We start from the raw sequence: 17293 nt of genomic DNA on the forward strand, positions 1-17293 counted from the left end.
AACCTCACTAACACTGTTCTCAGATTTCCCCTGGCAATCTAGATGTCATCATTTTGATGTGTGTGGCCACATCAGCCGTACAGCCCAACTGTCTCCTTACCTTGGTACAAATCCAGCAAGTCTATCGAAAACTAAATATTGCACTTCAGTATCCTAGTAAGGGCTTCCTACTCTACTTCCACCTCCCCCAAATCCCAAGATGTCTCCTAGCTTTGTGATGGCCTTGCTGGGATGGTCCCCAGCTAGAGAGGACTGGTCTACAAACTTGTCACAGATCAAGCTCTGTGGAGAGAACACTCAATAGCTGGGAACAGATCTTTCTGGGCTTCTCCCCCCTCTCCCCGCCCCCCAGTACCAGGGCACTATTAACATCAGGGACCACCCTCTTTCTTGTCCAAAGAGTGCTACGGACTAGGGTGTGCAACAGGATTCTGTCTACTAAACTATACCAGATGAGTGGTGCTCTCACAACAAGTGCGGCCCGAAGGCCTCAAGCAGGGCCTGCAGAGAAGGTAGTGGCAGACAGGGAGGGCAAGGCCATAGCTTCTGTTCATCTCAAGTCTCAGGTGGCAGGAGAAGCAACTGAAGCTCTGTCCTGCTGTGGCTAGAGCACCTTCTCTTGCAGATTCTTTAGGGCAGCCAAGGGTTCAAGGTGATGGCTCTGAGTAGAAGCTTATGTAGTTAGTTTTCCAGGCCAGGCCTCAGAGCAGCAGGTGAGAGGCAGTATGGGTTCATATGGGTTTGAGCCTGGCCGGGTCCGAGTACGCCCAAGCCCAGAAGGAAGCTTTCCTTCTGTCCTTAAGACCTACTGTGTTTTCATCAAAGATCTTCCTCCGCGCCCCCGCCCCCCCCCCCCCCCCCCGCAACCCCCATGAAAGTTTCTATGTTCAGTGAAAGAGCCCCAAACTGAAGCACCCTGAGCTCAGTCCTGGTCCAGGTCTGTTCTTCACTCCATGAGGGGAACCACAGGAGAATTCCATGTGTGAGGCGGTGGGAAGCAACACGGAAGTGCTTTGGTGGGAAGGAGGGGTGAATCTCAGCCCTTGTACTTGGCACCTCTAAGGCAAGTTCATACATGGCAGCTCTGATGTCATAGGCTGGCCTCGCCTAGGGGTGCTCCAACATCACTTCTTGTTAAGAGTAACCCATGGGAGTACCTGAACACTGTAGGTTACTGATATTCCCAGAGCCCATGTCTGAAGAAGTGTGTGCAGCCAAGCATTCCCAGCTCTGCTGCCTGCTCGGGCATCTGAGTCACTCCCAATATGGAAAAGTCCTGGAGGGCGAACCTCACCACCGTGCTTAGTGTGCAGCTGGCAGGTCTCTACCAGGACTCAGCATCAGGGGCTTCTAGAGGCCTGGGGAGACCAGCTTGATGGCACATTAGGTAGAGAGGGTTGCTTGGCCCTTCTAGAAAGCCAGTGGTGGGGCTGGGGTCCCCTCTAGACTGTGACTGAGCAGGGGTCCAGCAGCATTGCTCTGGGGCTTGAGGAGCAGTGAGAGTACTTGTCTTCCATGGTCAGCTGTGGGGAGCACAACCATGTTCTGTCAGTGCACAGCAGCGCCAACAAGTCTGTATTCTGTGAAATAAACTTGGCCACCTTCCTTTCAGCAAAAACACCAGGAGGACCTTCCAAGAGAGCACCTTTGCCAACACTCTAGGCCCTGCATGGGGCGCCAGGGAGAAGTGTGCTCTCTGCCTCAGGCTGGCTTCCTCTGTCTCCAATGGGCCCCTGGCACTTGGGGTGTGACCTAAGGAGAAAGTTTCTGCCTGGAAGATGCTGAAGGCTGTTGTCCTTGTGTCTGTCACACACTGACATAGATTTACCCAGGCTCCTTTCCTTCATAGTTGTCATTTTTGCTCCTTCTATAACTGAATTAGTATTCAGTCCTAACTAGGTATGAAAGGGCCAACACTGTCCTTCTCTCTGCCACCCTTCCCTGTATGTAGGGAGGGTTCTAGTGCCTAGGGTAGAGATGGATAGAAGGCCAGCCTTGACTTGGCTCTGCTCTCAGGGTGGCATTCATGCCCCTAGGCATGATGCTCTAGAACCCTCTAGCTCCGTGAACAGTGAGGCCCAGGTTTCTCAGGAACAACACACACCGACCACCATGGGAGGCTGCTGGCCCTGCACCTGCAGTGTGAAGAAGTGCCTACCAGGATGAGAGCATGACATGTGGCAGCTGAGCCTTGATTCTCTGGCTTCTCAACTCCCCAGGCACATGAGGACCCTGCTGCTGTTGGCTGCCACCCTGCTGAGGCAAAGAGACTGGCCTGCCAGGCAGACAGGTTGTGACAAACAGCTTAGCTGGAGATATCAGCTTAGCCTCCATGTGTGAGGGAATGGAACAGGGGTGGAGCAGATGTATCAGTTAGTATTTGTGTACTTTCTCCCTGGCCCTCTGTTCCTCTTGCTGGCCTGGCCTGTGTCTTTCCAGATAGAAACAGTGAGCTAGACCTTTAGAGGTACTTGCTGGAGACTTGTCTCATTTACCTGTTCTACAAATGTTCGTGGAATCAGACATAGGTCCTGTCCTGCTGGAGCTTCAGCCCTCACAGTGAAGGCAGTAGTGAGTCCTGCTCTATTTTTCAGGCCCTGACCCACATCACTATCTCCCACTACAACTCCCTTAGAGTCCTGCCATCACTGAGCAGACTTAGAGCCACTTCAAGCTACTGTGAGATCCACGTGGAACCCTGCTATGGGTGGTTCCCTGTGCTCAGCACAGAGCCTGCTGAAGGCAGCCGCTCTGGAGTGCATCCCAGCCTTCTTCCTTCCCAGATTGTGTGCATGCTGTGCTCTGTCCACCCTTCCGACTTTCCCATCTCGGGCCTTTGTATCACCCGTGGACTAGAGTAGAAGATCCTGGCCCATCCTCATGTCATCCTTCCACAGTCTAAAGCAGCACCCACAGCCACCACACCCCACAGCCACCACACTTTCTTTTCTGTAAGGCTGCAACACCACCTGTGTGTGGGTGTGTATGTATTCTGTTGACCCAACAAGAGTCTGAACCCTGTAAGGCAGAGGCTCCACCTTGCTGGTCCTGTGTATTTCCAGCATCCCATGCCTACATGTGCAGTACCACAGCCTCAGCAAGCAGCGAGTGAAGGCCACAGACTGCTAGGTACAAAGTGTAGGGAGAGACGAGAGGGGACGGGAAGAAGGCTGTGGATGGAAGAGCCCCATGCACAGTAGGTCAAAGGTAAGACTTGGAAAAATCAGAGCTAAGCCCGAGGGGTGGACTGAAGCTGAACAATCCCGCAGAGCCTCAGCTGTGGCTGAGTATGGAAACCCCCACCACCTGTGCAGGAAGGGAGCCAAGTGCCCCTGTGCTTTCTTTAACAGAACCTTATGTTTGTAGAGCCGTTTTAGGCTCACAACAACATTGAATGGAAAGTACAGAAATTTCCCATATTCATGACCTCCCCCAATGTCGATAGCCCTGGCAGAGAGGGATATCGGTTACAGTGGAAGAAGGTGACAGTCATGACATCCAGAGCCCGCCATGCACAGGAGGGTTCTGTGTGACCAGCTGGGTCATGGCATGAGTCCACCTTTGTAGTAACACCCAGAGTAGCATTCCTGCTCCTCGGGGCCCCGAGAGCACAAGAGCTGCTGGAGACAGCTCTGTGGGCTCCCTCTGCACTGGTGAGAGGACAGCGGCCCCCTCTGTCCGCAGTGCTGGCCTACATGCAGCTGCTGGAGGACTACTCAGAGCCACAGCCCTCCGTGTTCTACCAGACGCCGCAGAGTGAGCACATCTACCAGCAGAAGAACAGGATGCTCATGGAGGTCTACGGCTTTGGCGACGCCTTCTGCGGCAGCGAATCCACACCGGAGCTGGCCCCTCCACCCGCTTTGCCCCCCAAGCAGCGGCAGCTGGTAAGCAGTTCTCCATCTGTGTCCTTGGCACTGCTGCAAGTGACCAGAGCTTCCAGTCCCAACAGGCTTCCAAGAACTGGAGTGGTCCTTATGGGGCCAGGTTGAATGTGCTTGTCATCCATGATAGAACCTTAGACTCAGGTGTGTTCAAGTCACTGTGCCCCACTTGGTGCCTCCACTTTCTTCCCAGATACTCACCAGCAGCTTGTCCCTCACACTGCCATCTTCCCACCCTGGGGACAAAGGGTCTCCTGCAGAGCAGCCTGTGTAACTGGGACAGACTTGCACTCAGAATGTTTCATTTCCCTGCTGACAATCTCTTGTGCCTTCCCTTTCTTCTGTGGCTCTGACATGGGCCTCATAGACAGGGGGGACTCAATCAAAGCACAGAGCACTGTCTGTGTGCAGCCATCTGTGGGCTTGACTTCCATAATGGGCCTAACTGTATGGAGTGACTTCTATCCCATCCCTGGCCAGCGATAGCCCCATGGGAACAAATTCCACCGAAGCAGGATAGCTTTAGACAGAGCCACTTTGTGCTCTAACCCCAACAGCGGCTTTTGCATGCCTCCGCAATGGATCCTGCAGCTATCACACTCACCAGGGGGTGGCAGAGCACTGAACCTGCCAGTGCTCCCAACCTGCTGTAATATTGGGTAGATTCAAGGTCAGATTCTCTGGGCCAGCCAAACTCTGCAGATGGGAAATCTTAACCTTTGCAGAGCTGTGTGGGCTGTTTTGCTACCTTGCTGGTCAGTCCAGTCTCTGGCAAGAAAAGGGATGTGTGTTTTGGACTAAGCCCTTTTCTGTGGCTTGTGAAGAAATGAGCCCTGTTTACCTCGTAGTACCCGGGGCTTAGCATAGCCTCAGGCCTCTGAACTGTTCAGCTTTCATAGGCCATAGCCAGCTAGCTAAGCAGACATTTACTTCTGCCAAGAAATTCTCAGCAGACTGAGGCAACCTCTTCTAGAGATGAAAGGTTGAGCTAAGGTCAGGGAACCTGGGGTCCTGTCCTTGTCCATGGTACCACGTGGGAATCTAAACTGCTGTTTCCCAAAGGTCATCTTTATGGGAATAGAAACATTCACTCCAGGAACCACTGCTGACCACTCCTTACTGAGGTTATTCCTCCATGACCTGTGGGTTGCCCTGGGCAGCTCTATAGTGAGAAGTTCATAGATTCTGGAACAGCTGGAGGCAGATTCCTCACACGAATGTGGAACAGAACCATTCCAAGAGTGTAAACATGAGGCAGTTTGTCCCATCATGCAGCAGGGTAGGGCAAGATCAGCCAGTAGTGACCTCCCCAAACAGGTTCAGGGGAGGTCCTCCCCACAGTTCCTAATATCCCCACTGTGCGTAAAGAGAGGCTGGGAACTAGAAGAACTTATCCCTATGCCACAGCTATCCACAGACCTGGAAATCACACCCAGCTCCAGGTGAGCCCTGATCAACCACAGGACAGGCTATACTAGTTGCTAGTTGTGTCCTATCTCCAGTACACACATGCAGGAGCTGTGCACATCTTAAAGGGTGATAATAGCATTACACTTGTTCACACACAGTGATAGGCAGGACTGTATGCATGATACTTCGTGTAATCCTCTTCCAGTGTACACACAAGATGTGAGAGTTCTCCACAGCTTCCAGGACCCTGACCGCCAAGCTCTCTAAGAAATGCCCAAGGCCAGTGGGTGGTCTCTAATGGGGACTAAATTCAAGCACACCTGGGGTCTGAGCTCTGAATCCAGAATAATTACATAGGTCTACCAAGCCCTGACAACCTCAGGGTGTGTGACTTCAGCCCACTTGTCTTCTGAAGGTTGGCGTGACAGTCTGCCGTAGGTGGGATGGCAGGGCCTTTCATTTAGGCAGCCTTTGGTGGAGCCAGGCAGCCATCTCTTGTGGGACACCGCCCCCCACCCCCCAGCAATATTAGTTAGCTTCCACAGCTATGCTGCCTGTGCTGACCATTCTCTGCTTTCTCCTCCTCCCTGCCTTCTGTTTTACCCTCTGCCCAGCAGGCCTCCTATGCTGCTTCTTCCTTCTCTGTCTCCTACTGTGTCCAGCAAACTAAAGTGGCCTTCACCCCCGAGGACGGCAGTGCCGCTCAGGGCCTCAGTGTATCCGTGTCTAACTCCTTTCTCAACCGGCACGGCAGCTTGCCTGTGCCCTCGGTGAGTCTCCCCCTGCTTTTCCTCACTTGCAAACTCATGCCTTTAGTGCTTGAAGCCTGTGCTTCTGGATGCTGCTGCCACTGCTGCTGCTGCTGCTGTCGCCGCCACCGCCTGTCACCAGTGCTGTCCTTCCACAGGCCCACCTGCTGCAGAAGGACCGTGAACACTTGCTTCTCTGTGTTTGGGGACTATGGCTAGGGGTTTGGGAGTGGAGGTGTACACTGCCCTATCTGGAGCATGACAGTGGCACAGAGCACAGCCAATTCTGCGGTCGTGTTCTGCTCTCCCAGGGGCCCGTGTCTGCACTGAAGAGGGAACCGCCCTCATATAGGAAGCAGGGCAGAGGGAGGAGCAGGTAACCAGGGGCAAGAGTGGTGGCTGAGTGCCTTTGCTTACCTCACACTGAGCAGACAACCACCCCAAGGCCCTGTGGCTTAAAGCCGGAGCCCTTTGTTTTTGCTCAGGACTCAAGTTCAGAGGCTGGTGTGTGAATCTGTCTTTGGGAGCTAGGACAGTTGAGCTAGTTTGTCTCCAGTGTCAGGCTGGTCTAGGCTTGTTCTTGTAGCAGCTGGCAGGGCTTCAAGACAACAAATGGACAAGTGTCAGATACCCTGACTCAGGGTCAACACATGGCAGCCACTCAGTGGGTTCACAAGGATCACTGTTGGGGGTGAGGGGAAGGAGCCCTGCTCCTGAGGGGAGGACCGCCTGTCACTCTGACACAGGACAATGTGGAGAAGGCTAGACCAGTCTATAGACAGCTCAGTGTGACACAAGGAGGCCTGGCTTTCTGCAGTCTACGTCTGCCCCGGAGCCAAAGCAGCCACCTTTGCACCTATGATCTCAGTCAAGGCTCAGAGGGGAAAAGAACAGAGCCAAGTTCACGCCCTAGAAGCAGCTTGAGCTCAAGTATTGGCTTCTCCCTGAGCCTCAGAGTCTTCTTGAGGTTGCAGTGTGATTGAGAGAACTGTATCAAACCACATGACACACCATGTGCTTGGGGGGCGGAGAAGCTGTCATGGCCCTTGTTGAGTTCTGGCCTTGGTCTCCTGCTTCTCATCCTGCGCCCAGGAGTAGGACACATTACTTCCACCACCCTCTCCTCAGCTCCCCATGGAAGGCTTGGGTAGGGAACCGACTGTACAACCTGCCCAGGTTCCCACTTTGGTTTCTGTCTGCTGTCCTCCTTTGTCTAGGGTCTGCAGTTCAAGGCCCAGGGCCTTCAGGAGGACTTGTGTAGAGCCTCCCTTCCCATGGCGCTCAGCAGTGCTGGGTGTATGGGACAGGCTGAGTCACCTCTGCCCTACCACACAGGTAGCCTGCTTCCCCAGAAGGCATAGACCTTGCAGAACTTGGTTTTAGACAATCCTGGTCCTTTGACTGATAATGCACAAACACACACCCTTGGGAATTTCCCCTCATTCCTTCTGAGCTGTTAGCAGAGGACTGTGGGTGAACCGCAGACAAGGGCATTTTCTGAGGTTTGGGTCTGAGTGTGTCGCTGCTGTGTAATGTCGCTGCATCTTACATTTGTGACTCTGTATTCTTAGCTTCAGCTCCAGGAAAATAGCATATCCCACTAAAAGGACATGCTGTTTTATGAAAGGGAAGAGTCTTGGGAACCATAAGTAACAGCATCAGCTGACAGGTCGAACCCCGTGTGGTGATTTAGTCTCTTGCCACTCAACAGTCTCTGGGTGATTCTAAGAGGAGCTTAGACATGGGGTTCCACAGTGTGATCAGAGCAGGTGTGGGTTCGCTAGAAGGATGAAAATGGGGGCCACATACAATCAATAGGGACAGTCAGATAAGCTGAGGGACTGGCTAAAGCAAGATGTGAGTGACACCCCAAGCTGCCAAGCTACTTGACCCTTCAGACGCTGTACCAGGCACTTCTTCCTGTCCTAGAGTCTCCCTCTGTGGCTTTCCAGGTTCTGCCACCTGTGGGCTGCGTGGGGCGTCCTCCCTGTCGCTCAGCTCCTTCCTCCCAGCTCTCCCCACTCTGTCCCAGCTGTCCGGGTGCATGTGTCTTCTCTGCCCTGAGCAACGTGAGCTGGGTCCTTATGTGCGTTCCCTTGAGCAGCAGTGACAGCACTTGGTTCTCGGTGGCCGCAGGCTGCGCAGTCCCTGTGTACTGTGTGTACTGTGGAGTGGGAAGGAGAGGATCGCCTCTCCCATCCCCCAGGCTGGCCTGGCCAGCCTTTCTCTAGCACCCATTCCAAATGCTGCCACCAGGAGACCTGTTGGGATGCTAGACTGTGGACAGGTCTCTTTCTCATCCAGTTCTCGATAAGTGAAATAGCTAACTGATTCCACTTTGAGAAGTTATATTAAATGCCCATAATGATGCTTATGATTTTTTTAAAAAAATTGAAATAAAACTAAATGTAGCCACTTTGTGGTGATGTATGTCTTTAATCCCAGTACTCCAGAGGCAGAATCAGGTAGCTCTGTATGAGTTCAAGCCAACACAGTTTGCAGAGCAAGTTCTAGGACACTCAGGGCTACCCAGAGAAACAAATCCCCCCCCTACCCCCCAAAAGAAAGCTAAGTGTATGTCACCAGGGACCCAGTGTTTTGAAAAGGGCTGGGCAGCAGCTGTTCTCATTCTGGGCTCAGACAGTCCTTTCTTTCTCTGAGCTGCTAGATCCAGGCTTTGAGGCACCACACATGTCCTTCAGAAGACCTAGGCCTCATAGAAACATTTGGCTTCTGTGCTGTGGCCAGAGATACAGCCAGAGCCCCTTCCTAAGGTATAGGGCTGGCTCCGTAACTCCACTATTGTGCCCTGTCTCTCCTGGCCATAAATTATCCTTGAATTTCACCCAAAAGCTGCCACAGACACGATGGGCATACCACCTCTAAAAACCAAACATGAACCAAGGAGAGAGCGGGGAGTAGGATGGGCAAGAAAGGTGTGTCCCTGACGGGGCATGAAGACAGGCCCAGGCAGCTTGGCGTCTCAGCCACCCTCGCTTGGTCCATGGCATCTTAGTCTAAGCAAAGCCAAATCACACAGGAGAGGAAGGGATGCAGGGTGGGGTCGGGGATGAAGCCCAGTGGACTAGGACCATAGGTGTTGCTCAGGGCCACTCCCCTGCTGATGTGTTCCCTGGGCTTGCCTGGCTTTCTGGGTTTCCATGAAAGATTTCCTACATTGTTAGCATCAGGAGGGTTTCCCTCATTGGGGAGGAAGTGCCTGTTCTGTGAAGAACCACTTTATAGACCTCTGTCTACTGCCTGGAGTTTGCTAGCACGTGTCCCAGGGTCCCTAACTACTTTTATGCAGGCTCTGTCTACCACTAGGCTCTGAGTTCCAGGCCAGTGTGTAGTAGGTGGTGAGTATCCTCTCCTGCTTGCCTCACTATTCCTTCTCTTCTGGTCTGTGCATGGCTCCACAAACACCCTGGGTACCCCATGTTCATCATCCACACAGCCCTCAGGTTCTTGTACTGTGGCAAAGCCTCTCGCCTAGAGCTGGGACATTTCTTCCTCTGCTGCCTCAGTCATGCCCTGCTTTGCTCTACCAGTGCCCTACTTCTGTGGTGAAATGTTCCATCCCTGCAGCACCAGGACAACACCCACATGGTCTGCTGAGGCTCCAGCCAACCCTTGAAATAAGCCATGGGCCCTGCAGTAACTAACTGTGTGCTAATGGAAAGCCCAGGCTGCAGGCCTCCTCAGCCTGAGTGCTCAGACAGACTAGACCCTGCTCTGCACCTCACTGCAAACCTTCTAGAAGGGTGGATGTACCCTGTACACCAGCACCTCAGATGCTTCTCCTGTAGAGAGCCCCAGTATATGCATTCCCAACTCAAGAGAAGGCAGGGGCAGGACAAGGCTGCGTCACCATGCTGGGGACAAGGGAGGGAGGGGAATAGAGCTTGAATTAGGGCAGGAAGTCTGTGTTCCTTGCCTTTGGACCTTCAGAAATTGCTTCTAAATAGACACACACACACACACACACACACACACACACACACGAATTCTAGGCTTGCTGTTGTCCTCTGTGCCCCAACATGTTAGCACATGGGGTCTGGGACCAGCCCAAGACATAAGAATGTTGGTCTAGCACCCTGCTGACACCAGAGTCCAGCTTCCAAGAAGGCCATGTGGTGACATGACTCCCAAAGGCACTGCTCCACAGGCGGCTCTCACCTTTCTACCCTTGTCACAGTGCCTGACACCTGTCCAGGACGTTTCTTACAAGTCTGTGATTGATCATTTTTCCCGCCCAGGATATGGAGACGCCAAGGCAAAGAAGCTAAGTCATCTATTCCTAGTGTCAAGCTTGAGCCAGGGTTAGACCCCATCAGTCATAAAGAGTACACCGTTAGGTTGGCCTTTATGAGCTATTCTGTGGCTAGATAAATACTGAGATCCAGTGTAGCTGATCAGAGCTGCCTCCAGGATGGCCTTGGAGAGGTGTGTGTATGGGGGGAGGGTGACCCCTTCATGTTGTAAAGCATTGGTGTGGGTGGGTGGTGTGACCCTTTCATGTTGTAAAGCACTGCTAAAGGTAGCTACCAGATCTAAGGAGAATTCTAGAGATATGTTAGAGGCCATCAGGTTGCCAAAGCCTCAAGCGCATGGGGGTGGGGGGTGCCGGTGTCAGGACCATAGCACAGGAGGGAGTGACTTTGCTTGTTTTTATACTCAGACCACTCACCCTTCTTGGTAAGGTTGATGGTTGTGTCACTCTCAGGTGACCTGCAGAAGTGCCTCTCCTGCCAGGAACAAAGGCCTATGACAGGTCTCCTGACTGGAAGCTCACAGCATCTGCCTCAGAATCTCCCACTTGGCTTTGAAACCTTGCATTTGTCATTTATAAATTGTAGTTACTGTGATTAGCAAAAGAGCCTCAAACAAGGAAGCTGCCTCTAGATAAACCGGGCCCCAACGCGTGGCCATTGGCAAATGGGATGAGGGAAGCAGGGACAAAGACAAGAGACAAAGGGGGGTGGGCGCAGTGTGATCCCGGACCTTCCCTGCCCCACACCCTGGGTGTGGTCATCTCCCACTTCACAGGACCAGAGCTGTCTCCCCAGGTGGCTGTTGGGAGCTTTGAAACTTGACTTCCTGCCTAGCCTGCCGCTGCCACCCTGCTGGATGCTGGTGCTGGGGCGGGGCCAGTGCTGAGCGCAGCACCTAGGGAGAAGCCCAAGTGAAAGGCCCTCAAGTCTGAAATAACTTCCTGTGGCTTTTGAAAAAGCAGTGGTATGGTAGCTTATCCATGTTTCTTTATTCTCTTTATTTTTTATGTTCGTTTTTGTTTGTTTTGTTTTTTGAGACAAGGTTTCTCTGTGTAGCCCTGGCTGTCCAGCAACTCATTCTGTAGACCAAGCTGTCCTCAAACTCAAGAGATCTGCCTGCCTCTGCCTCCCAAGTTCTGGGACTAAAGGCGTGCGCCACTGCCACCACCACTACCCAGCTCATACCCATATTCTTAAGAGCATCCAAATGTAGCCATCCTGAGACCACTCAGTGCAGGGATGACCTGTCTCTGGAGGCTTCCCTCACAGGCAACACACCGCCCTCCTTTGCTGTCATCCAACTGGGATCTGCGAGCTGGATCGTATCCTCAGTACTGATGTGCAGACCACTCCTCACCCCTAGCAGCCTGGCCACCAGAGGCTTAAACAGAGTAGCTAGGAAATAAGCTGTCCTGCTTCCCTGCCAAGGCAGCACAGGCCCTGTCCCCTGGCAACTTTATGCCAGGACTAACAAAGTCTCCTGGAGCTTGGCCAACATCTGGGTGGCTCTGCCTGAAGGCACTAACTTCAAGCAAACAGAGGTTGCCCGTCAGCCTTCACTACCTTTTTTACTCCAAAAATCGGTTGTTCTCCCAGGCATATCTTTTCAGAAGAACCAACTCTGATTGCCTCTTTTCTGCCTAGCAGTCAGGGCTCTGCTCTCCACATCCATCCCTAGCTTGCACGACCTGCCTAGTGTCAGAATAGTGCTCAGCTGAGGATACAACTCCCCCAGTCAGATCAGGACAGCTAGGTGAGGGCCAGTTCCTCAGATCCAGATGTCATTCAGGCCACCTGTGCCATTCCCAGCAGCACAGGATGTTGAGGAGGTGGGTCTCTGTTCTTCAGTCAGAAAGATGGCGGTTCCATGTAATGAGATGACCTACACTCTGAGCATCACTGCGCAGGCCAGCCTTCCAGTGTCCCTGCCTGACGCTGGAACCAGTGCCTCTCTCCAGGTGCTCACTTAGCCTGGCACTACTATACCCCTTCTCCCAGGTGCCCCAACCCAAACAGCATCTCTCATGCTATAAATACAAATTCCTGCTGCACAGGGAGCTCAGAAACCAAACACTCTCCAGATCTAAAAATCGACTCCAGGCTGCTGTGGGGCCCATGGCTGTGAGATGACCATCTGTGCCCTTCTCCCAACCCTGGGGCTGAGTGTGATCCTGAAGGACCTGACAGAGCCAGGGCCAGTGATTTCTAGAATCAGGAGAGCCACCCAGAGCAGCCCAGAGCAGCAGTGCTTTATGGTGATTGGAGAGCCTTCCCTGGCACCGCCCGCCCTTGCAAAGGTACCTTTCAAGCTTGGCTCTTGTCCCAGCATGACTGAATAACTGGAATGCCTGAGGAGACTAGGAGCAGGGGCTGGAAGGGAAAGGAACACCCAGGCCCCTTTGTCCCAGACACACACTGCTCCAGCTCTTGCTGTCCATTGACTCGTAGCTGATGTGCTGCTGTTAACAGGCCTGGCAGTGGTCCTCACACCTTCATTAATAATAGCATCAGACATGTGTGACACCCCTCTCAGCCCAGCCTGAGCAACATATCAAAGGATCCTTTCTCAAAAAATAAAAACAGCAGCTGGAGAGGTGGCTTAGCAGTTAAGAACACTTGTTGCTCTTGCAAAAGACCTGGGTTGCAATCCCAACCACCCACATGTTGGCTGGCAACTGTCCATAACTCCAGGGAATCCAACACCCTCTTCTGGCCTCTGCAGGCAAACACTTATAAATTTAAAATTATACATATAAATTTAAAAAAACAAAAACACATGAAACTAAGATAAATATTTAGGTAAACAAGTAAAACCAATATCCGGTGTAGTGGTACACTCATGAGACTGAGACAGGATTACAGGTTTGGGGCCATCCTGGTCTACATAGCCTGACCCCATTTCAAAAAGAAAATTACACCGGTGGCTGACAAGATAGCTCAGTAGTAGCCAAGCATGGTGGCTCACACCTTTAATCCCAGCACTTGGGAAGCAGAGGCAGGCAGATCTCTGTGAGTTCGAGACAAACCCAGCCTGCATAGTGAGTTCCAGGCCACTGAAAACTATATAGTGAAATCATGTCTCCCAATCCTCAGAAAACAAGATGGCTCAGCAGGCAAAGGTGTAACAGGCTGATTTGCATCCCCAGGACCCACGTGGTAGGAGAAAGCCCAGTTCAGAGCTCCAAACGTGCACAGAGGTGTACACACATACAGAAGGAAAGGAATGCATTTTTAAGTTTCTTTTTAAAATCATAGTAAATTTTTTTCTAAGCATCTCTTGGTTCAGCCGATTGTGTTGCCTCCTGTGCAGAACCTCCTCTGCTGTCACAGGGTGGAGAAGGACAGCTAGTGTATGTACAGGCTTCTTGCAGTAGCCATGCTGAGCACTGGCAGGACAGTCACACTGACGGCTAAAACCGTTCTCTGAAAGATTGTCCTTTTCACCCCATGGGGGTGGGCTATCTTTTGAGACAAGGTTTCCTGTGTACCCCAGGTTGGCCTGGAACTTACTCTGTAGACCAGGCTGACCTGAAATGGAGATCCACCTGCCTCTGCCTCCTGAGTGCTGGGGTTAAAGTTGTATGCCACCATTCCAGGCACAATAAACATATAACCCAGGGTAGCCTCAAACTAATGACCTGTCTACCTCGGCCCTTTAGTAAATCTTGCTGGTGTGCACTACCACAGGCGGCTCACCCCATTTTAAAGATGAAGACACTCATTCACAAGAACTTATTTGTCCAAAGTCACACAGATGGGAAAGTAACAAGGTGTAGACGCCTTGGATAGGGAAGGGAAGTCAGGGAGCAGATCTGCAGCCTGACTGAGGTGAGCAAGGCGGCTGCCGGCTAGGCTTCAAGCGTCCTTCAAGCATGCTGGCAGATGGGCATCATGTGGTCAGTACAGCCTGTGCAGGGCAGGCATTTCTGATTCAAACCCTAACGTCTCCCTTCAGTTTAAAACTTCATTTCTCCTTCCTTTTCCTTATTTCTGTGGGTTCTGAAACTCCTGTACCACAGAAAAGGCCAGAGTACTTGAGGGAGCCTTGTGCATGTTTCACTTGACACCTGTGACAGACACATGAAGATGACAGGAATACCAAGTGTGCCTCCTCATTGTCCTCCCAGGCCCTGTGGTGGTTAGCAGGATGTTGGCAAGCCTCTAGCAGGCATGATAGCGTCACACCCTCTCAGCTTGGAGACTTGGAGTGTCTTCCTTGGGCCTTAGAAGCTATGAAGATTTAGGGCACCTCTCAGTTGCCATCTGACTTTTCTGTCCAATGAGAAGTCTGAGGAGTCATGCCTGTGGCTCTGGGGTGACATCAGAAGGGTTGTAAAATCACTGCATTAAAAAAAATACAAAGAAGCCGGGCAGTGGTGGCACATGCCTTTGATCTCAGCACGTGGGAGGTGGATTTCTGAGTTTGAGGCCAGCCTGGTCTACAGAGTAAGTTCCAGGACAGCCAGGGCTACACAGAGAGACCCTGTCTTGAAAAAACAAAAACAAAAAATAGGAAGAGCCAGAAGGGGTGGGAGATGCTGAAACTCCTGCAGTGGTTTTTGAGGCTCCTGCCCTTTTCTGAAAGGGCCTAAGGTGTGTTCACTGTCTAGAAGATGGTATGTCTATCTTCTAAGGAGTAAACTAGAGTTGTCCAGAAGATTCCAGTGTATGTCAGTGACCCAGAGCCCAGCCCTGAGGCTCCTGAGATGTGGTGGTACAAGTTCCTTTCTACATCAAAGGCACATGTGATCAGCGTGGAGGGTGGGAGGGAAGTCCTGTCCTCGGACTCCGGGAGTCCAGTCCTATCTGCTGTTCAGACAGTGCTGTCAGCCTACGGGCCCCTTTCTTGAAGCAGCATAGTATAGAAGTCTGCAAGGGGTTGTCTGGCATGACCAACAGCCCCTATTAGTTAAAACAGGGCACAAGCCATGCTGAGCTTCAGTTAACCTAACCACCTTTTCTCTTGTCTGTTTTCTCCTTCCCACATTCTTGTGTGTGTGTTTTCTGCCTGGGTTCTATAGTACAAATCTGTGTTTAGGTCTTACTCCCAGGACTTCATGCCTCACCACCAAGCCTCCGTCCAACCTTTCCTTCCGCCTACCTCCTCTTCCTCTCCACATTTCCCACCTGTCCACGCGTCCCAGAGCTCGGACTTAGCGGTGCCCACCGTAAGCAGTCCGCCTCCCAGCACCGTGGACGGGCCTCTCTCGTCTTCTCAGGACAGCAGCCTTCATGGAAACCCTGTCCGCCTTCCTTCCGAAACCTCTTTCACTGACTCGGTGAGAACTTGGCACACACATCTGTGCGCGTCTGCACATTGGCCTGCAGGGTTTTAGAACACGATACTACTGCCCAGAGAGGGCCTGTCCTCCTCCTGCAGCCCCAGATGCTGCTGGTTTGAGGCTACTCAGGCATGGGTAGATTGGCACCTATGGGGACCTCAAATGGAGTTCTGATTGATCCACTTGTTTCCAGAACAGAAACCAAATCTTTTGTGTAGAATTCCTATCACACTGGGAATTGGGCTAGTGACCATTTAGAACAGTAAATTTTCACAAAGATGAGATAGAAAACACTATGAGCTTTCTGTTGTGTGTCTGTGGAGAGGTCCAGACTCTTGTAGAGTGGAAGAAACAGGTAAGGTTGCTTGTAGGGCCCGTGCTTCATCAGAACACAGAGAGGAACTGCATTACACAGTGGAGGGGACAGATAGACAAAGGGTCTGACAGTTGGAGACATTTCCCACATCTTGAGTTGTCAAGTTTGTTGCTTCTTGTCCCCTGCCCTGGGGACCCCTGCCTTGCTACAGTTGGGGACCTCTGCAGGCCCTTTTACAAACTGGGGACCCCTACAGGCTCTGCTACAAGTGGGGCAGCTTTCTGGGAGTTTCCAGAATGTCTCTAAACACTTGGAAGAAGATACAGCAGGAGACTAGGGCCTTGCTAGCTCAGGAGCAAGAGGTGTGAGAGCAGCTTTGCCCTCTGCGCTGGGGAAACACTTGCCAGGGAAAGAGAGGGCCCAGGCCATTGTCTCCTCTCACCCTGTCTCCCCCAGAGCGAAAAGGCCAGCAGGGAGGAAGCTGGTGGGGATGAATATGTCAATCTGCGCCCCTCTGGCCAGACCAGCGAGGAGCTGGCTCCCTCTCGAGGAGTAAGTAACCTCGGTGGGTGGCCTTGTGCATGGGCTGGCCACTGCCCCCGTCATGGTCGCTTGTCTTGCAGCTGCTCCTATTGGCTAAGCCCCTGGAGGCCTTCTGGAAGCCAACCCATCCTATGGGAGAGGACATGGCTTCCAGGTAGAAGTCTGTCCTGCTTTTGCTTCAGTGAGTGTGGCATTTTTCAGAACTTGGCTGAATGATTGTCCTAGAAACCACTGGATCCTGGCCCAGCCCCAGCTGCTCCCTGGAATTTCTTCCCATTCATCCCTCAGTGCTGATCCCTTCTTCCAAGAAATGCTTTACTCCTGCCCTTCAGTTCTTCCCGGCATGCCCTGTTGCCCTCAGCTACTCCCAAGGAAGCAGGGCAAGTGATGGGCGCCTGGCTGGATATCCACACTTGCCCCTCCTGAGAGCAGACTCCTTGCTGGATTATGCTGCTGTCCAGATTGTGGCCTCACGGTGCAAACCTTCTATTGAGCAGATGGCTTTCCAAATTTGGCTTCAGCAAAACAGGGGCAAATTGAGAGACTTCAGAGGTCACCGTCCCATGAGACCAAATGAGAAGCTCCTGTAGGAGATGAAGTCAGAGGTCACTGTCCCCAGGAAACTGAATGAGAAGTTCTAGGGGATGAGGTCAGATTGTCAAGGACAAGGAATCAGTGCCCTGGCAAGCCCGGCCGGATCATTATGGCCATCCCATGAATAGCCCTAAACTTCTCTAGTGGGATTTGGTCCTGATGGTGAGAGCTAAGCCAGTATCCCCACCCTCTGGTGACTTGTGTCACCAGCAGCACCGAACTTAGGGAGTCAGTGCCCAGG

The 17293-nt window shown here is 52.3% G+C and overlaps 1 protein-coding gene across 5 annotated transcripts in view; it reads left to right on the plus strand.

Annotated features, from left to right (window-relative positions):
- The window catches only part of Rapgef1 (Rap guanine nucleotide exchange factor 1), a 122474-nt gene that overhangs the window by 85725 nt on the left and 19456 nt on the right, over window positions 1–17293 (plus strand). For all 5 annotated transcript variants that reach the window (XM_052182019.1, XM_052182021.1, XM_052182018.1 and 2 more), the window contains one exon: window positions 3685–3887. In XM_052182019.1, coding sequence (XP_052037979.1) covers window positions 3685–3887 — 203 coding nt within the window. The remainder of the gene's footprint in view (window positions 1–3684; window positions 3888–17293) is intronic.

Source organism: Apodemus sylvaticus, chromosome 5, assembly GCF_947179515.1.
Source record: "Apodemus sylvaticus chromosome 5, mApoSyl1.1, whole genome shotgun sequence".
NCBI lineage: Eukaryota > Metazoa > Chordata > Mammalia > Rodentia > Muridae > Apodemus > Apodemus sylvaticus.